At 41.6% G+C, this 21858-nt stretch overlaps 1 protein-coding gene across 2 annotated transcripts in view; it reads left to right on the top strand.

The window, feature by feature from the left end:
• Positions 1-21858, top strand: part of GALC (galactosylceramidase) — a 46385-nt gene that overhangs the window by 7893 nt on the left and 16634 nt on the right. Inside the window, exons 4-7 of one of the 2 annotated variants that reach the window (XM_063117943.1) lie at positions 451-564; positions 4913-5052; positions 7054-7092; positions 19984-20114. In XM_063117943.1, the coding sequence (XP_062974013.1) occupies positions 471-564; positions 4913-5052; positions 7054-7092; positions 19984-20114 (404 nt within the window). In that variant the 5' untranslated portion in view covers positions 451-470. Of the gene's footprint in view, positions 1-450; positions 565-4912; positions 5053-7053; positions 7093-12007; positions 12136-19983; positions 20115-21858 lie in introns of both variants that reach the window. The other variant, XM_063117944.1, reaches the window with a different exon arrangement.

The following is a 21858-nucleotide window of genomic DNA, read 5'->3' as shown; positions in this document are numbered from 1 at the left end:
CACGTTATAGCTGTTTTTGCATGATCTGTTACTGATTTAAAAACATAGCTTTCCATTCCCAATTTAAAAACGTAGTTTCAGACTCAGCATATTTTCTAATCTGTGACTATAGATTAGACATACATTTATTTACATAAAGTGAAGGTTCTTTATACAGGTGTATGTGTACAGAGATAACTGTATTCAGTATTACTCTGGTTCTGTCCTTGATATTAACCAGTGGGCTTAAATTGATGTAAAAATAATGTTCCATTATACACATCTGCTTTTCAAATCTATTTTGAGAAATGTGTTGGGTACTATGGCAAATGTAGTATTGTTGAATTGATTTTATGTGTACGCAGCCCTGAGATCTTAATGATATAGGGCAGAATATAAATGCTTTAAATAAATAAATAGTAAGCTTTGAATTTACTGAGCTGTAGAGAGAACTTTGTTTTCCTTCTATAGATGGAACTGAACCATCTCACATGCATTATGAAGATGATGAAAATTATTTCCGGGGCTATGAATGGTGGCTGATGAAAGAAGCTAGAAAGAGGAACCCTAATATTAAATTGATTGGTAAGAACTGGAGACCTCTGATGTTTCAGCATTCTGACGCTGTAATTTAAAAATACCTCTGATTCATTTTTAACTACAGCATTCCACTACTCAGTGCAATATACAGCTCACTTTATAAATAATCATATTTTGTAATAGTGTGAATAGCTTACTTGGTGTCCATGTTGCAAGGTATTCTTGTTCTCTCTCTCTCTCTCTGTGTGTATGTGTGTGTTTAGGATTAATTAATAAAACTAAATTGTTTGGTTTCTTATCAGCTGTCACCTCAGTGATTGGCATCCTTTGTTTACTTAATTTTTATGGAGAATTAAATTGCTTTTTAATCACGTATAAAGCACCTAGATTTACTAAGTGTTAAACACAGATCAAAACCAAGATGGTTTCTGCCTGCAACACCAAAGGAAAAAGGGATGGGGAGGGAAGAGAAAAAACTATCCAGTTTGGATTATTGAGGCTTTTCAGCAAATCTGTTCCTTTAATTAAAAGGTTCTGCCTACTTGGTTCCTGCTTTTCAGTATAAAATAATCCCAAAGTGGTGTACAAAACCAATAATACAATAAAATCATATAGCACCAACTGATAAAAGACCAAAACTGGGAAGAGCAGCAACACAGAGAAGCGAGTTGACAAGATGGAGCAACACAAAATCATTCAAAAGCCTGGGTGAACAAATAGGCATTTAATTGGTGTTGAAAGCTTGTAAGACTCATTAACACTGTAAATGAGGTGGGAGTGAGTTCCACAATCACTTCTTGTTAATTGCCTCCTGTTTCTTAGGAAGCTGAACTATATCAAAATTGGGCTGTAATTGAATGACTCCTGTTGTCTTTAGTGACTGCAGCTTTAATGGCAAGTTCCCTTTGCAGCCAGCAATAGATCATTTTGAATTTTTACAATTGTGAATTATTATTATTTGCTCTGGCTGCAAAGAGGGCGCAAAGAGTCAGCAGCAAGTTGGAAGTCTTGGGCTTGGTGGGCTGAGTTGTGGGGGGCTCGGAGATGGGACTGGTTTTGAGGGTTTAGGGGGAGGTAACGCACCCTAAACCCCTAGGTCTTGGGCTACTAGACCCTGCCCCTATCTGTATTAGTGTTTGTGGCTGCCTGAATTGCACTTGCACCGGCCATTCTCAGTGGGCTTTGGGACGGGCTTGAGTGGTTGGCAGCTGTAAATGGCAGAGGCAGTGAAACCTGTTGAGTGTTTCACTGCAGAGGAACTCTGCAAGGGCTTCTGCATTACTCTGTGTAGACTAATTAAGGCATCTCTGTCTGGATCCTGTGAGTGGGGAGAGCCCTGTCTACCCTCTTCCAGCCGCTGGCCTTCCAGGGACGGAGAAAGTTAAGCATACTCTTTGGGCTACATTCTCTCTCTCCCTCTCTCTCTGACGCTGCTCTAGGCACCATGACCCAGTCCAGTCGTGGAGCGAAGGCAGCCTTGGGTGACAATTCACTGTTTGCTGCTCTTGTCCTCTGCAACCGCAGGCTGGAAAAGGCTGCAGTCCTAAGCACACTTTTTGTGGCCACTTTCTCCAAAACGGTGCCCTCCAGATGTTTTGGCCGACAACTCCCAGCATTCCTGACCATTGGCCATGCTTGCTGGCTGGGGCGATGAGAGTTGAAGTCCCAAACATCTGAAGTTCAAAACGGGCTCTGTTAAAAAAAAGAAAGGTGTTAGTCATCTCAGGACATCACCCCAATAGTAATAAGTGACGTTTTCTTGAAAAATATATAAAAATTCCAATGAATTTCTGTGCTATTAACTATTAAGAGAGCTTCGGCTATTGGGCGGTATAAAAATGTAATAAATAAATAAATAAATAAATAAATAAAATTAATAAAAGCCCTTGAATCTAAAACAAGGGATTAGGAGCGGATGATAATGGATGCTTGCTATAACGAAAAGTTTATATAATAACATTTTATTAGTAATGCCACAGATTCTTTCCCATGGTAGAGTTAGTCTAGCCAGATTCCCAGTACATCATACTGTCTTCCTCTTTCTGGATCATTGGTTGCAACAACTACTTGTCTTGTCTTCCTCTTCCTCTTTTTGTGTTTCTTTTCTCTCATGAACAGATTGCCATTTCCTGATTTTCTTTCTTTGCTCTGGCCACTTAATATGCCCTTGGGTGGAGATAGTAGTACTGAAGATGTGCACAGGTGGAGTGAAAAGGAAGCCAGGGATCAGTGCTTTTCAACCAGTGTGGCTCGTACCTCCTGACAAGTTGTAAAGTACCACTGCTTGAAGAGCACTGGTCCTGGGGCATACATTGTGGGAGAGAATGAAAAGCGGACAGTTTGTAAGAAAGTGAGGGCAGGGGGGAAAGGTGCAATAAAATTAAACTGGAGCAAGAGAAAACAGATGCCATATTCAGATGATGATATTTTAGCTTAATAAACCAAGAGATGAATAAATCTTTTTTATTTATTTATTTATTTATTTATTTATTACATTTTTATACCGCCCAATAGCCGAGGTCAATTGCCTTTTGACCTCAAAGGCAACCCATTTGCAGCGTAAACAAGCAAACAAGGAAGTCTAGCTAACCATAGTTTCCTGTTTCATCTGAACCAGAAAAGTATGGTTATCAGCTTCGGAACAAGCAGGATATTAAACAATGATTTGAGATGGTCTGATATCCTGGCTTGTTCCAAAGCTGGTAAACTATATTTTCTCAGTTGGGATGAAATGGGAAACTATGGTTAATCTGAGGCTTCCTGGTTTACTTGTAGCTTGTGTGAGGGGAGGAGCAGATGGGTTGCAAACATGGGTGGGTGGGAAAAACTTGTTCATATATTAGATTATTAAGCCAAGAAACGATTGCCTGTATGAGAGGTGGTAAGCACATGCTCCTGATTGCCTAGACAAAATTTGGAGACGGAATTGTAGGAAAAGCTAAAGGATGGGTCTGAAAGCTTTTCTCCACTCACTGCTCCTGTCTATGGTTTAAGAAATAAGCATACAGTATAATCTCACGAATCAGAAGCTGGTGGTGCCTTACTGCTGAGTAAATTATTGTAAAGTAGATCATTCAATTTCAGTAGCCCATAAATCTTATGACTTGCAGGAACCTTCTGGTTTCATTTTGAGTGATCCTAATTCAGGAATGGGGGCTGAATATTATGTTGGAAATGGTACGTTGCAGAAATGAATTCATATTTGTCAAACAAGTTTGAATCATTCTGGTTCAGTTATCTTCCCCCCCTAAATTCACGATTTGTCAGTCAAGAATTCTTGAGCTGAATAGATGACTACTTTGCTGGTCAGTCCTAAGTTCTTCAGCATTTGACAATAAATGCTTAGGATGGGTGTGTTGTATCTAGGGATTCTCTATAAAGTCTTGGCTCCATAGATCACTGGGTAAGACACTCAGCTGGTCTATTAAATCCAGACTTCCCTAATGTCCCTCAAAATAACCGGCTTCCACCAATACTGATTTGTGGAGAGAACTCCCCCTTTTATATACACTAAACATATCAAAGCCAGTTCTATCTAATATCCCAACCTAACATCCCTGGGCTGCACCTAACATCATGCAAGCAGTCTTATATTCATGCAATGGGACTTGCCCTTGTTCTCGTCCCCCCTGCACTTCATGGCCCCCACTCTCTGGAGGGACTCCCAACCCTCTGGAACAGATTTTAGTTGACATGCAGGGAGCTGCAATGGGGAGGGGGAATCCATTCTGCTGGCAGTTGGGCACCATTGGAGACAATCTACTGATCCCTTTTTTAACGTCTTTTCTTACCACCAGTCTTTTACTTATGTCTTCTCTCTCTCTTTCTGATGCATTCATTCAACTATGTACGTTCTAGTCATTAACCCTTAACTCCGGTACCTAATTCTTTTCACTGACCCTCCATCCTAACTCATCTGACTTTGTGGTCTCTAACCCATTGTCTCTTCCCACCCCCACTTTTAACTCCACCCATCATTCCATACTGGCCCTGCTGCCATTAATTCTTCCACTCATTTTTCTCTTATAATGGGGTATGCCGGCTACATCATTATGGATAGTGTAAACTATGATGCTAGGATTGCAGGGGAGCATATTTATTTAGTGAAGAAATGTATTGAATGTAAGGTGGTTGTTTTTTTGCAGGAGTATAGTGCAGTTTTAACAATAGATTGAACCATGTTATCTGCAGATGTGGGTAATGTGAGTGCTTTCTAGACATCTCCCATAACTTTGACCACTTAGCATTTGGGTACTTTTCCTTGCATTTTATGTAGCAGGCAGTACACATTTAATTAACCAAGGTAGTCATTTGTCTAAAAGTATGAGTTTAGTATATTACTCTTAATTAATTCTCCTTTGTGTGCATGTGTGTGTTTTGTTTCTCATTACAGGGTTGCCCTGGGCTTTTCCAGGATGGGTTGGGAAGGGTGAGAACTGGCCATATGATCATCCAGATGTTACTGCCTATTATATTGTCTCCTGGATTATAGGCGCTAAAAGATTTCATGATTTGGACATTGACTATGTTGGGGTTAGTAAAAGAGCTTCTCTTTAAGTCTTTGCTTTTTTTCTTTGGACATAATTTGTGTTTGAAATCTCTCTAAAGCTACTTGACATAATTGTGCTACCATTATTTTACTTTTTAGAAAAACATCCTCTTTTCTGCATTATGCATTATATCAATAGAGTGGTGTTCTCATAGAGCTGTTAAACAAGTAGTAGCATGACTTTGAGCTGTACTTAAAATGCACTTGGCCTGTGAGTAAAAAAAAGTAAAAAATACATGGTTTAGGATGAATTCAGATGAGATTCTATACTCCATTAATGCACAGGGGCTTTTCTTGATGGCTGTTGAGCTGTAGCTATTTGAAGCAACCCACAAAAGTGACTAGCATGCACATTTTTGTACTAGCCTGCTTAGAAGCTGTTTTTTAAAGCCTTTGTAAGCCTCTGTCACCAGCTCTCTCACTTGCCTGCATGGACTTCCTGATCACCTATGGTGACTAGGCAACTTCTTTAATATAAGGTGATATAAGGGCTGTATTTGGGTTGCTGTTTGTGAAGATTTATTTATTTAATTTGTACCGCACCTTTCTACCAAAAATGGCACTCAAGGTGGCTAACAATCTCTGATAAAAACAACAATAAGCAAATACATTCAAACATAATTAAAAACACAACAACAGAGTAAAACCAGCATCTAGCTTAACAGACCCGCTTACACACCAAAGGCCTGCTTGAATGAAGCGGTCTTGCCTGCCAGTGGAAGGACAGCTGAGAGGGAGTGAACCTAGCCTCCCTCAGGGGGGAGTTCTACAATCAGGGAGCAGCCATCAAGAACGCCCTCTTTTGTGTTGTCACCAAATATGCCTTTGAAGTTGGCATACTTGAAAGAAGGACGTCACCTGAAGATCTCAAGATTTATGTTTGGAGAATGCAGTAGGCAACACTGTGCCAGGCAAAAATATATAACTGGATTGTAGTATGGGGTCAGGGAATCCCTTTGCTCCTAAGCTTATAGAAAACTGCATACTTGTGACATGTTTCTGGGTGTAAGTGATCGCTCAGTTCTTCAGGAAGCCAAATTTTGTGCTGTGTTGGAAAACAGGCAAAGCCAAGGAAAAGAGGTTCCTCTCATTAAGATTGATAGATTTCCTCCTTTTGTGTTAATGGTGAAGCAGCCCCATCCTGGGTGCAACTGAGTCCTCCAGGAATGCTGGGCCAGAATATGGAAATTCACAATTTGATGATGACATGCATGGCAACTGGTACTAATTGTTACAGCCTGAGGAGAGAGCTTACTCTTATTGTCAGTATCCAGCACTTCATTGTCCCCCCCTTTACTAAAACCTCAAGATCCACTAACCAAAAGCTGGTGCAAAAGACATACACTTAAAATTAAAGAATTCTGAGCCCAGGAAGGGTTCAAAATTCTGTTTGGAAAGGCGGGTGAGTATTCAGTCCTGATACTCAAAACAATTCAAGCACACAGTCTTTCCACATAAAACCCCACTCCTGTATTTCCCAATCTTCCTTCATCTCAGCAGTATAATTTGAAGTGGCGGGGAAGACATCAACTTGTTGCTGCTATTATTAAATAATTGGCAGTCTAAAATTCTTTCTGATCTGCTGCAGATCACACAGGCATCTGCCAATAGATCCAGATCTACCTTCTGCCCACCCTTGCTTTAGACAGCAGGAGAAGTCAACAGTGTTCTTCCCATCTTCTCATAGTGAATGCCACTCTCTGATTTTACTATTTAATCCCCGGTTTTATTGTACAAAAAGTTGTTCAGCTTTTGGGTAGTTCATGTATTTTATCTTCGTTTGTATGTTTTATGCTTGTTTATGTATTTTGTCATCTTCATCACTCGCTGGGGCCTTTTGCACTTCAGTTCTAGTGTCTGGAAATGGATTTGCAAGTGACCTTCCAGATCCCTGAATCGGTCTTAAAAATGAATGCTTTGTTACTTCTGCTTAAGCAAGTTCATAACACTTCTAAATTTGTGTTCTTTTTCTTTTCTTTTTAAAGATCTGGAACGAACGATCTTTTAGCAGCAAATATATCAAGGTAGGTTAACTGATGACATTTGCTTACTTCGTAAAATATGGTTGTGGCATGCGTTACATCTAGCTAAAGTTTTTAGCAGAGTGGGGCAATAGGCATACTTCACTGCAGCTAAACCACTCAGGAGGAGCTGCATGGCTTCGTGTGTGCTAAAACTATGCTTGCATTTGTAGACTCCATACTGATTCATATTGGCATGTTGTGTTTTTTTTACTGCTGTGTAAACATTTCAAGTTATCTTTATCAACTGTGTTTTGTGTCACTACATGGAGAATGAATGCAAAGTAAAATGAGACACATTTTTCTGACATTGGAGTTCATATATGATTAATTGAGATGTTTCTTGTACTTACTCACGGGAGTGGGTTACAAAATATCAAGGGTGGGGGCAACTTGTGGCCTGACCAGAGATTTTGGGCTGCAATTTCCATCAGCCCTGGGCAGCATAGCCAATGGTGAGGGATCATGAGAGTGGTAGGCCAAATCTTCTGTTTAGAGTTTATGGCCTGATGCAGTCAACAGTCCCAGACCAAAATTTATTTATTTTTTATTTATTGTATTTTTATACCGCCCAATAGCCGAAGCTCCCTGGGCGGTTCACAAAAATTAAAACCTTTCAAAGTATAAAACCAACAGTATAATAACATGATATAAAATACAATATAAAAGCACAACCAGGGTAAAATCAGCAGCAGTGCAAAAATACAAATTTAAAATACAAATTTAAAACAGCAAAGTTAAAATTAAATTTATAGACTGTTAAAATGCTGAGAGAATTAAGAGCAACTGAAAGAATATAGTGTAGATGCCAGGCGAATCTCCTTAGGGAGCTCATTCCACAGCTGGGGTGCCACAGCAGAGAAGGCCCTCCTCCTGGTAGCCACCTGACACTTCCTTTGGCAGGGGCTCACGGAGAAGGACCCCTGAGGATGACCTTAGGGTCTGGGCAGGTATATATGGGAGGAGGTGTTCCTTCAATAAAACCTGATTTCTTTAAAGCACAATTTCCCATAATCTTTGAACCAGGAAATTGTGGCAAGACCCTTGTTTCCTTACCTGGTTTATAGGAAGCCTATAAACCACATTATCACCAGACTGTTGTTTAAGAAACTAGAAAATCTTCACAGAAGTCTGGCATCTGAGGAGAGGAGGGAAGGACAGGGGCAAGGAGTGGATCTGTGGCCACATGTTTTGTTCCTGATCCAATAGCAACCAGGATTGTTGTGTCTAAATCGAGCCACTATCAGTATGGTCCAGGGGACATATGTTGACTACTTAGCTAGAATTAGCATTTTATGCAATTTGGTTACATTGGTAGAGATAAATTTGGAAGTTAACTTCTCTAATGGCATATAAACAAGATTCTTACATTTTATTTTCCTACAATACAGCACAGAAGCTATTATATTTAGTTCATAATATTTATATGTCACTTCCCCACTGTCATTTCTCAATTGTAATTTTAGCTGTTATCATGATTTGGCTTTTCTGAAGGGTACAACATATACTTTAATACTGAATCTGTTGTTAGACATGGTTTGATGATATACCAATCAGTTTCGCAGAATCTGTGCACTTAAAAACAATTGAGCTAGTGTTACATTTGTGCACTGGAGCTAATGCTTGGTCTTAGTTGCTTAAAAGCACAATCTTATGCACGTTTAGAAAGAAAAAAAGGTCCTAAAACTCCCAGCATTCCCTAGCAGGATGTTTTTCTGTCTAAACATGCATAGGCTGATTGTGCCTAAAATGCATTTGATAGTGCATTTTTCGAAGAAGCTGGTGTTTATTGACTAAGAACACCTTGGTGTGCAGGGCCAATCGAAATGAGCTCCAGTGCTGCTGTTGTAATGCAATGCTACACAATATGTAAACTCTGGCCTCAGCTAGACCTAGCGGTCTAGTGGGACGGAGGGGTGAAGTTCTCACGATATTTTTATCGCGAGATCTCCCCCTCTGTTTACACGTGGCGCACGACGACATCGGAGGGCGTGGACGTTGTGGCTGCCATTTTTTATATTAAAGAGGAAGAGGGCACAAACGCTTGTGCACAGAAAGGTAGGTATTTTTTTTTTAAAAAAATTAAACTTAATTTCCCCCCACCCCACCCCCGATGGGCTCAGAGTTCCTGAGGAGCTCTGCACCCCATGCGCGGGTCCCAGCCCCTTGCGAGGAACCGGGACAAACTGCGATGCCCACCCACACGTTCCGCGGTCTCAGGATCATCCCGAGACCGTGGAAAAAGCAGGCTCAAAGGCGAGGGTGAGATCCCAGGGCAAGGGAGGGATCATCTCTCCCTGATCCCGGGATCCCCTGTGCGTCATGTGGACGCACAGGGACAATCCTGGGGATCGCCCCAGGATTTTGTCCCATCTAGCTAAGGCCTCAGTGTATGAATGTGTGTGTGTGTAAAGATCTTAGAGCAATGAAGGCAAGAGGCAGCTGCGTATTCTCACTGCTCTTGCATTTGCCAAAATTAAGTCCCATTGAATTCAGTGGGACTTGCTCCTAGTTAAGTATATAGGATTCTTTATAGTTACAAAGTTATCCTCTTTTTTAAAAATAAAAAATAAAAAATTGTGAAATGAACTTTATTTACGTAGAGGTTTTAGGTGTTATTAATGTGCTTTGTTCAGTTTAGAAACATTGGCCGGATCGACACTACTGCTTTAATGCGCTTTAAAGCGCTTTATAACAGTTTTGACAATTTAATTAATTAATTAATTTTATTTATTTCATTTCTATACCGCCCAATAGCTGAAGCTCTCTGGGCGGTTCACAACTGTGTATGGAGTGTGTCCCAGGTCCCAATAGTTGTCAAAACTGTTACAAAGCGCTTTAAAGCAGTAATGTAGATCCTGCCATTGACACAATTCTTGGAAGGTCTTATCTGTAGGAGGCAGATCATTTGACTGCCTAGTCAGTATGTTAGTGTGGTTTATTTTCTACAAATAACTTTTACATTACATAGAATGGAAGTTTGGAAGATCATTAATTTTCTGGAAGTACTGTGCTGTTTGCAGTTTCATTTGATCAAGTTCTGTATGAAATCAAGCTAATCAATATTGACTACTGTATCATTAAAAAAAAGTAGTAAGTTTCAGGCTGCAATCCTATCCATGTTCATTTGGAAGTAAGCCCCATTGAACTCAATGGGACTTGCTTCTGAGTAGGCATGGATAGGATTGCACTGTTAAAGAATGTTATGAGTTCTAAATCTCTTAATACACTTCTGAGTCCCAAGTTCTAATGCTTAACAATCAGAGCTGCCAAGGTTTTTAAAATTTCCAGTGTTTCTGCTCTTCAGTTAATAATTTTTCAATTATTTTATGGAGAGTTCTTAAATGATTTAAATCACTGATTAAATGACTTAGACTTGCTGGGGATGGTGGAGTTCCTGATCTGCCCATCACTCAGCTTCTAAAATCATACATCACATGGCTCAGGTGAGGTTGGTGTTGATGGCACCTGAGCACCCGTTGGCCCTAATGCAACACATAATAACTAGTCTTTTGAAATTAGTGAGTCATTTGTGGAACAACATTAAGGAAAGTTTCCCTGCCTGGTTGCAGTGGGTACTCTATTCACAAACCTGTTCTGTCCCAAATGAATTGAGGTTTAATTGTGGTTAACTGGTGGCTAGGGGGAACCTTTTAAGGCACTCGCTTTATTAAGTTGCAGATTGCAGTTCTGAGCTGTGGTTTCACACAATAGATTCTGGTTACAGGAACTGGTAAGACCTGCATAGCTGGGAAGCAAAACAAAATCCTTGGGGAATTAGGAGCCTTGGAGCACCATTTGCAGCAGTAGTTACTAAATGGATCCTTTTGGGGCCTTCCACGCATATCCAGCTCCACCAATCCCCAGTCTCCATGCACCCAGCCCCACAGGCCCCGGTCCACACACGGATGCGACGTAGCACTTCTGGAGAAAAACCCTGGAACAAGCATAAATGCTTGTTTCTGGAAGGGGCAATGACCTGCCTTTCCAGAAACATGCATTTTTTTCTTGTTTTGGTGCTTGCCTCTGGAAGCACTACATTGTGGCTGTGTGTGGGGCTGGATATGTGTGGCCTGGTGGGGCTAGATATGTGTGGATGGGCCAGCAAGGCTGGCTGTGCGTGCAAGGCCCCAGTTGGATCAAACCATGAAAGTCATACTTCAGTCTTACGGACTGACATAATTCATGTGCCTCTTAGAACCACCCCCTCTGCCTGGCTGCAAACTGGCACAGTTTAGCAGCTTTGTAGCACAAACCTATGCATGTCTATTCAGAGGTGTAAGGCATTCTGAATTCAATGGGGTTTAGTCCCAGGTAAGTAGACACAGGAGGGATGGGCAAGGTTGGGAGATCCGGGGGGGCATTTTTGCTTCCTGGACCTCCCCATGCCCCCCCCCCCCTCCTGCTCCCCTCAACTGGCAACCATAGTGGCTACAACATTTACAAAAGGATTTGTTTGTGAGCTAACTTTGATTCCTTTGGGGCTCTGTAGTGGCAACAGACATCATTTCTCCCCCCTCCTCTTTTCTTTTTTTACTGAATTTAGGGGTGGTGGGGGCTGCACTTGGGCTACATGTTGCCTACCATGGTATAGAGGATTCCCATTGAAAACCATGGAGGTTATTTATTTATTTTATTTATTTACAATATTTATATACTGCTCCCCATTCAAGGATTTCGGAGTGGTGAACAAATAGAATAAAAGAATAAAAACAGAATAAAAAACACGTTAAAAGACATTTTTAAAAGACTCAATGCCTGGGATCTTAGCTTTTAAAACATTTTATTTGGGAAGCAGATTGCCTTGCCCTCACCCTTTTAATTTGCTCTGTTACGATAATCTCGTGCCTCGCAGATGTTGAAAGCTGTACTTTAAGTAATATTATCTGTTCTTTAAGTAATATTATCTGTTACCAAGGTGCTTCGCAAAACTTTGGACAGAGTGGGGTTAAAGGACATTGGCATCATTGCTGCGGATGGCGAGTGGGACATTACAAGAGAAATGCTAGCCGATCCCTATCTTAACGATGCAATTGAGATAGTAGGGTAAGTCATGGGAGCATAGGGGAGCAGGGTTAAGCTTGGCCGTTCTGCATTTTACACTTCACAATAAAATCCTTGCATGGGGCTACATTGCCACTCTTGCCAGTTCTGATTCTGCAGTAGTCTAATGATACTAGTGCAGCTGATTTTGATACTTGCATACTTTTGTCATCTTCTACACCTGAGCTGTGTTTTGAGGGGGGTGTCTTTCACAGGGCATGTCTACACTAGGGAGAGAAGGGGAGAGGATCTTGCAATATGCTGAAAAGTAACCTGTTCTGGCAGTCCTTGAGAGAGGGAGAGAGAGAGAGCGCTACCCATTTTTGGCTCTGGCGTTGCCCGCTGGTGACTTGAGCCCGTTCACCCATTAGGGAGTGCAGCCTTTGACAGGCAAATTGTTGACCATCCTTGCCTCAGGGGACCCTGAGAATTGAAGAGCTAAGTATCTCTAACTGAGGGGGTCTCAGTACCTTTACCATACTTCAGTTCCCAGTATTTTTGGAAGCCATGACAGTTAGTGATATAAAATCTGGTTTGTAGATATGCCCATAAACGTAGGGTGCTTACTTTTAAAGTATCATCTGCTGTGATGATGCAGGCCCTCATCTGTGGCCTGTTGGGTGAATGGACATGCAAAAGTGGGTCTTTTTGGTGGAGGCGTGACTTTGGAGTACCCTTTTGGTGGAGGCGTGACTGTGGAAAGGATATTTGGTGTCACCTCTGGCTTTCTCCTAACTTCAAGCTGAAAAGCAATTTCTTAACAAGCATTTAATATTTAAAATTTTATTGCTACCGTTTTTTAAAATTGTATTTTAAGTTGCTATTTATTAGTTTATTTGTGGAAGCATCTTTAATCCATGTCTTTTTCTTTGTTATATATGTTTTTGTTGTATACCTCTTGGTGGTTAAGCTGCTCGGAGTACCTACTGGCAGAAGAGTGGGGTATAAATTACTTCTGCTTTGTAGAGAATGCACGCGTCACTTGAAGATGACAATTTAGACACAATTTTCTTGCCTTTCCTACGTAGAAATGCAGACCGTTTCGTGTGTCCCTTTAAAAGAAAATTTATATTAAAATCTGATATTACTGAAAAACGTTATCTGATATACATGTGTAGGTTCCATTATTATGTCTTTATTCTTTCAATTTTCCTTAGGTTAGTGATATTTGCTAAATGTATGAAATAAGTCTATGGAAATGACATTTTTTTTAAAAATGGAAAAGCCAGGTTCATTTATAGGTATTACTATGCAACATAGTAGGGTTTTCTAAATCTAATTCAATGCTAGGGGAACGTACCACCATTTCCAAGATGAGAATGCACAAAATCTGTTTTGTGGAAGGTGATGAAATGCTAACGGAAAACTTCTACTTTTAGCCTAAAAACAGGAGTGTGAACTGTTTTAGAACTGAATTAGAAGAAATTTTTAAGATCCTCCTGTTTATTTATTAAAATATTTGTATCCCACCCTATATCACTGTACTCTCAAGGCACCATCCAGGTAAAATCAGAACAGTATAAACATAAATAATTTACATAGCTAAAAACATGTTAAATTGTTAACAAATTAAAACCAACAGAAGATTTTTAAATGCAATAAAAACAATTAAAACTATGTGTGACCATGGAGAATTTAGCCTTTAGAGGCTTTGATAAAGAGCCATGTTTTAACAAGGGGGAGGGTATTCCACAACCGGGGTGCCGCAGCAGAGAAAGCCCTCTCCCATGCTCCCCACCATAATGTCTCGTGTTGGTTGGACTCAGACGAGAGCTCTTCCAACAGATCTCAAATCTCGGGCAGGCATATATAGGGAGAGACGCTCCCTCAAGTACTGAGGTCCCAAGCCATTTAGGGCTTTAAAAGTCATTGCCAACACCTTGAATTCCGACCAGAAGTGTGTAGAAATGCAATTCTTTTAAGACCGGTGTTATATAGTCTTTATAGAATGTTCTGGTTTGCTGTCTAGCTGCGATATTTTGCGCTAGCTGTGTGTTTCCCCAGATTCATCTTTGATTTTCTATCTTTTGAAAGTTTTGTGCAAATATATCTCCTCTCTCATCCCACACTATCGCCCCGCTCGTGCTCTTCGCTCCTCTGATGCCATGTTTCTCGCCTGCCCAAGGGTCTCTACTTCCCTTGCTCGGCTTTGTCCATTTTCTTCTGCTGCCCCTTATGCCTGGAACGCTCTTCCAGAACATTTGAGAACTACAAGTTCAACCGCAGCTTTTAAAGCTCAGCTAAAAACTTTTCTTTTTCCTAAAGCTTTTAAATCTTGATTTTGTTCTGACTTTATACTGTTAGTTGAACCTACCCAGTGCCTGTTTACCCTACCCTGTTTACCCTACCCTGTGCCTGTTTGCATTCTCTTCCCCTCCTTATTGTTTTATTATGATTTTATTAGAATGTAAGCCTATGCGGCAGGGTCTTGCTATTTACTGTTTTACTCTGTACAGCACCATGTACATTGATGGTGCTATATAAATAAACAAATAAATAAATAATAATAATAATATAATTCCATTGGATCTGGTGCTACAGAAATGGTTATGTATGTCTACGTTTATTTAGTAATTCCATTTCCGTATCATACTTAGGCCTTAAGGTCTTCCTTAATGACTTGCCAATTTTGTTGTGCTCTGCAACACACCTGATTTGCTGAACTGGTCCATCCTCTGTCAACAGGTTCTACACCGTCCTGTTCCATAGTGTTGTCTAATGATAGTTAATTGTCCCAGCGCCAATGAACTTCCTGATTAAATTAAAAGCAATTCAGCTAGCAATTGTCATTGACCTAATTATGGGTTCATCCAATAGAATTATTAATCCTTCTAATAACAAATCCATACACAAATGTCCTTATTTGTTGGATAAATGGCTTTTCAAAATGATCAAATATTATAGAATTACTTTTTATTATTATTTAAAAATGGGTTTAACCAGGCATTGGGGACATCTTCAAAGAACAACCCAAAACTGTATACTTCAGGGTGATATTGAAGATTACAACATATATGAGATATATATCTTTCTTTTTTGCACATTGTCTACTGGGGCTCAGAGCAACCACTTAGTACCATTTAAAAGCCAGACTAATGCTAAATTCTCCTAACATTAGTTGTTGTTGGACAGGCTGTAAATTACAGCATGTTCATATTAGGTAAATGATTTTATAATTGGTTGTTTTTGACCACTTCTTAAAATGACAAGCGTACTTGATAGGATCATAGAATCATAGAATAGTAGAGCTGGAAGGGGCCTATAAGGTCATCGAGTCTAACCCCCTGCTCAATGCAAGAATCCACCTTAAAGTATACCTGACAGATGACTGTCCAGCTGCCTCTTCAATGCCTCTAGTGTGGGAGAGCCCACAACCTTCCTTGGTAATTGGTTCCATTGTCAACTGCTTTAACAGTCAGGAAGTTTTTCGTGATGACCAGCTTGAACCTGGATCTTTGCACTTAATTAAAAATGCTTCAGGTTTTACAGTGTCTTGCCTGTGATTTGTTTTAGATGGGGATAGATTATGAAAGATTTAGTCAGAGGCTATTTTCATCTTCATTTCATAATATTCTTGTCTTGAAAGGAACCTCTCGTGCAAGCACTGAGTCATTACTGACTCTTGGAGGGACGCCAGCTTTCGCTGACGTTTTCTTGGCAGGCCTTATAGCGGGGTGGTTTGCCATTGCCTTCCCCGGCCGTGATTACCTTTTCCCCAGCTAACTGGGTACTCATTTTACTGACCTCGGGAGGATGGAAGGCTGAGTCGACCCGAGCCGGCTGCCTGAAACCAGCTTCCGCTGGGATCGAACTCAGGCTGTGGGGAGAGTTTCGGCTGCAGAAACTGCTGCTTTACCTATGTTTTAAATGTATGTTTGTCAGGCTCAAAATAAATGTGACTGGAATTCCTGATCATATTTTTTTTTCTTTTACAAGAGGCAGATATGGGGAGCCCTGATCCAGATTTAGACCATGGTTAAAGAAGTAGGGTGTTTAAGTCTTTGCCATTTTCCCACTGAAAATCTCCCCTCGCCCAAGCTATTTGCTCTAATTGGAAAAACGTTATGGGCACACAGGCCTTACTAGTGTTGATTACTGATGGGTGAACTTACCCTGAGGAAATAAATTCACCCATGTAGACTTGGTTGAGGGTTCTCTTTCACAGCAAACTCTTGTTCCATGACAACAAGCTTTTGCACATGAGCATCACTGAATCAGATTTTGGAAGCTGTGGTTTGGAATCATGTAGTGCCTCCTTGGAGTCAGCTGTGGTGGAGGCAACGATGAGGGAATCCGTTAAGGAATCTGTAGGATGACTAAAAATTAACGGGGTGGGGTGCTGCTGAATCCTTTTCACAGAGCATGAATGGTGGCATGGAAGAATGCAGCATGCAGTTAGGCAAGGATAGGGTTAATCCAACCAGTGCAACACATGCACAGAAATTACAGTGTTTAGATAGTCCTCCACATGCTCAGAAGCTTGTGATCAATTTCAAACTTATTAGCGAATTTGGAAACCACCCTTCCAGGCTTGTTAAGAAGGCGAGCATTACAAACGGGAAAGGTTCATCCAGCAGTCAGAATAATTACGAAACTTGGCAGCATCACTAGTGTTGATAGGTTATGTTTCCAACTGAAGAGGGAAGCTCTGTATCCTTGTTGACCAATAGTGGCTTCTCCCCACCCCCAGATATTCAATGCAGAGGGGCAGAGGATGTGCTGCTTTCATCAACTCTGTTAGTTAAGGTTCAGGTTGGTAATGACTACAGTAGGTGCACGTTGACTCACTGGCTGGCTAGGCTGGAAATGGGTGTACTTGGGGTGTGAAAGAAAGGGGAAATATGTAGCTGTCATAGTATGAATATGTCTGGGAAAGTTGTAGTGCTGCCCATCATCATAGTTCCTGTTGTTGTCCTTTTAATTTTATGAAAATCCTTCTAGAGCAGGGGTGGACAAATTCAGGGGTTCCAGGGGTCACTTTCAACACCCCTGTATGGGCCACTCTTCTGGTGATGTCCTGTCAAAGCTGGTGGCCTTGGCAAAACAACAACTCCTGTGGTTGTTTGCCGCCAGTGGCAAACAGCTACAGAGCTTAGAAAGGACAAGTTTATCTTGAAAACAGACTGCCAGCTTTTTGTTTTTGTTTTGCCCTCATCAAATTCAGCATAGCAGTGGCGGTAGAAGAAGGTAGGGCCGCATGCACACAGGGGATGGCGTGTGGCCCACCCCTGTTCTAGGGGTTATCCCTTGCTCGGCTTTGTCGCCCCGCTCGTGCTCTTCGCTCCTCTGATGCCATGTTTCTCGCCTGCCCAAGGGTCTCTACTTCCCTTGCTCGGCTTTGTCCATTTTCTTCTGCTGCCCCTTATGCCTGGAACGCTCTTCCAGAACATTTGAGAACTACAAGTTCAACCGCAGCTTTTAAAGCTCAGCTAAAAACTTTTCTTTTTCCTAAAGCTTTTAAATCTTGATTTTGTTCTGACTTTATACTGTTAGTTTTACCCTACCCTGTGCCTGTTTACTCTACCCTGTGCCTGTTTGCATTCTCTTCCCCTCCTTATTGTTTTATGATGATTTTATTAGAATGTAAGCCTATGCGGCAGGGTCTTGCTATTTACTGTTTTACTCTGTACAGCACCATGTACATTGATGGTGCTACATAAAATAATAATAATAATAATAATAATAATAATAATAATAATAATCTGATAGCCTTCTGGAGGCTAGGATCTGCCTCCATTCTTTATTGTACATTCTTAGTATTGACTTCATGACTAAATGTTTGTCTGGCACATAAAGGTGCATCATTTGTCCCAATCCATTTGGGACGTGCTGATAAAACCATGGGTCTATCTCGTTTAAGATTGCCTACACTATCTAGCTGCTCTCCAGGAACTTATGCTTATAAAGTCTGTGCTCTAGAACTGAGCTATGGCCCCTCTCTGAAACTGGGCAGAGTTTGTTAGAATTTGTGGTGCAATTGGGCTGTAAGTCACTCTGCACTCCATGCCCTTCCGCTGCTGCCAGTGGAATTTGTTGGATATTGCACTGCCCTTCCTTCTTCCTTAGAGAAGCCTTGTACTAAAAGACTGGGATGGGAAACAATTCCATGGTGTGTCCACATTTAGATCTGAGATACTACATCATGCTTGAGGGTAGGGAAATTGATAAACAACAACAAGTTCCCCTCGTCATACATACCCTCCCTCCAAACTGTCCAAAGGCCCCTCGGAATTGGACAATAATGTGGGGAAAGGATAGCTTCTTTCATTTCCTACTTCAATGAAGTTGCCTTGGGAGCAACCTCTTATTGCCCTTGCAAAGAGATATGCAGGGTTGGAGGGGGGGAATGGGGGGGGGGGAGAACCAAAAAATTCAAGAAAAAAAGCACACCCGGCCAAATTTTGCAAGCGTGGGGAAAAGTGTGTGTGTCTGTGTGTGTGTGTGTTTTAAATGTTTCCCCCATTTTTCCTGGTTAATTTTCAGTCCCTTTAAAAAAAGATTGTTAACTAAATACTGATTTCTTATTTCTCCTCAAGTTGCTTTCCTGGCGTTCCTGCCTGCCAAGGACTGTGACCCTGTACAGGTGATATGCTAAGCCACATTGGTTAAGCATGTTGAGCTAAACTTTATGGCTTAGTGTGTCGTGTGAACCATTCCTAACCATGGGGGCTACATATCCATAGTTTAAACACACTCACTAACCATTTCTTTCAAAAGGGTTTGCGGACTAACCATGGTTTAGCATGTCATCTGAACAGGCCCTCCTTGTCTTTGCTGCAACAGATTGTTGCAGCTATTTTTCTGGAATCGGCCCGGTCTCTTTCTTCCCCCCTTGTATATGTCTACTTCGGCATGTTCCTTTGCATCTCTTGCTCTTGGGAACTTTGTCCAATTGTACCATTAGAAATCAGGCAGGTAACTAAAGGTAGTGGCACTTCGTCACTCTTTAATCTGCTTTAAATCTGTTCACTCAGGCCATAGCTAGACCTAAGGTTTATCCCAGGATCATCCCAGGTTCATCCCTGCCTGAGCGCTGGATGCCCTGTGTGGCACTCAGATGAACAGGTTTGACCCCAGGACAATCCTGGGATAAACCTTAGGTCTAGCTACGGCCTCAGTCTCTTTGGCTTTGCCCTATACTTGTCTGTGGGTTTCGTAACCTTACATTGGCACTGATGCCTTGCAGGGGAGGAAGTGGTCTTGGCACAGCATAACAAAGCTGTGACTTGGACGCCCTCCTCCACTAAAGGAACACAAGCCTGTCTAATATCTCTGCAAAACTCTGCTTAAAGTAACGTCAGCGCAAGTCCTCAATCCAGCCTTCCCCAATCTGATGTCCCTCCAGATGTGCTGTGCTGCACTACAGCTCCCACCAACTCCAGTCAGCATGCTATCTTGGGACAATAGGAATTGTACTTTGGGACATCTGGTCAGGTTGGGGACGCCTGCCTCAAACTCACATTTTGTATGTGGCTAATATCATAACATAAGAAGGGCCCTGCTGGATCAGACCAAGAGCCCATCTAGTCCAGCACTCTGTTCGCACAGTGGCCAACCAGCTGGCCAGGACAGTTGCATTGACAGATAGTTGACTTTTTGGTTGTTGCTTTTTCTTTTCTTTTTTTTAACCTATACTATGAATGTGAGTGAATGAAGCCAGGATGCTTTTTCCCATCTCCCAAGGCCTGATCTGTGCAGACTCTGAAAAAAGCCAATTAAGTGGCTAGATTGTAGCTGCGTACTTTCCAGACTTCAGCTCCTCTGTACTGAAAGAAGCACAGCAACCGTTATTTATTTATTCTTTTACAAATGGAGGGGAAATGCAACTTTTTCATCTCTTTATTTTCCAAGCTTTTAAGATATACTCTGGATAAGCAAGAGCTTCAGCGAGTGAGGATCGTAGCCAGCGATAACATCTGGGAGCCCATTTCGTTCTTCATGTTGCTTGACCCTGAGCTCCGTGAAGTGGTCGATATTATTGGGTAGGGCATCTCTTCAAACCCAATCCTTTCCCCCATCATTCTTTATGAAAACTTTTGGTACATCCTAGAAATGAACGACTTTTGAAATGTGTTCTTTTCCGGAATAGGAAGAGGGCAGTTACAAAAATTTGTCCCAGTGCCTCTTTATAGCTTTCGAAAAAGCTAAATATGTGCAGATGTGCATAATTGGACCCTGAGAGCCTTTCCCTCTAGAGAAACATAGGAAGCTGCCTTTCACTGAGCCCTTGGTCCATGTAGCCCAGTATTGTCGACACTGACGGGCAGCGGCTCTCCAGGGTTTTAGGCAGGAGTTTCTCCGGCCCTACCTGGAGATGCTGGGGATTGAACCTGGGACCTTCTGCGTTTCAAAGCAACTGGGATGGGTGGGTGTTTAAAGCTTTTCCTGCCCCCAAATTGTGCCTCCCCCATGCTGCTTTCCCCTCTGTGAGGTTCCAAACATGCTTGCAAGACTGAATATGTGTTTGGTACTCCTGCAGGGAGGCAGAAGCAGGGGTAGGCATTTGGAGCAGAAAAGAGAGTGGATTGAGCCCACTCGCCCTCCGGCCATTTCTCTGTTCGAAATCGCCTCCTTCCAAAGCAGTTTCTGTCCCCATCCCTTCCCAGACAGTGCTTGTGTAGGAAGGCCAGTCCACAGCCTGGTTACATATCTTTGTATTTCAAGTGTGGTTAATTCAGAGTTCTAGAACAGCCTTCCCTAACTTGGCACCGTTCCAGATGTTGTGGACTACAACTCCCATTATCCCCAACCAGCATGGGCAAAGGTCAGTCATGACGGTAGCCCCAAATGTCTAGAGGGAACAAAGTTTAGGCGAGGCTGTTCTAGGTAGTAATCTGGTTCAGAGAATGGTGGGGAGTGCAGTAGTGTTGTAGTGGCTAAGGTGTTAGACTGGGAATCAGGAGATTCGGGTTCTAGTCCCCACTTGGCCATGGAAACCCATTGGGTGACTTTGGGCCAGTCAAGGCTCTCAGCCCAACTTACCTCACAGGGTTGTTGTTGTGAGGATAAAATGGAGAGGAGGAGGATTGTGTATGTTGCCTTGGGTTCCTTGGAAGAAAAAAAGCGGGATATAAATGCAATAATAAATAAAAATAAATAATAAATGAAATTTGTTGCCATATAAAGTTTAGCTTGATCAGCCTAGGGTGCTGACCATGGACTGGAGGCAAGACTTGGCTGTTCACTGGCTAAAAGTTGTCTTGTCTATCTCTTTAAAAGCTTTACGTAGTGCTGATCCCCAACCATTTCGTTTGACAAAACTTGTCCAGTTTCTCTCTTAGGGCACAATCCGATGCATATCTAGATAGAACAAATTCCTACAACTCCCAGCATTCCCTAGCCAGCCAGGACTTTTTTTCCTGTCTAAACATGTACACGAATATGCCTTTAAGATAGGAATCTTTGGTCTGTCTGTGGGTTACAGAAGGGCTTCCTGTTACACTGAGAAGACCGCCCTAGCAGACACTTTAGTATATAGCTCAGACTTTAGATTAGAAGATAGCGGATTTTTAGAGGTATATTTCCTTCGCAGCTCTGTGTTTCAAAAGCAACTTGGCATGCAACACACGGTAAGGCTGCTGTTGAGCGGCTTTAGTCATTCAGTTGTTTTGCGTTTTGATTAGGAATAACGTAATCTACATCACCTACTCTATATCATCTAAATAACTGTTTTAACTGCTTTTATTGCTTTTAAATTATATATTTAACTTGGATCATGGTTTAATT

The sequence above is a fragment of the Elgaria multicarinata genome, chromosome 2 (genome assembly GCF_023053635.1).
Source record: "Elgaria multicarinata webbii isolate HBS135686 ecotype San Diego chromosome 2, rElgMul1.1.pri, whole genome shotgun sequence".
Classification (NCBI taxonomy): domain Eukaryota; kingdom Metazoa; phylum Chordata; class Lepidosauria; order Squamata; family Anguidae; genus Elgaria; species Elgaria multicarinata.
The sequence above is the reverse complement of the archived record's forward strand: the minus strand, read 5'-3'. Positions and strand labels throughout refer to the sequence as shown.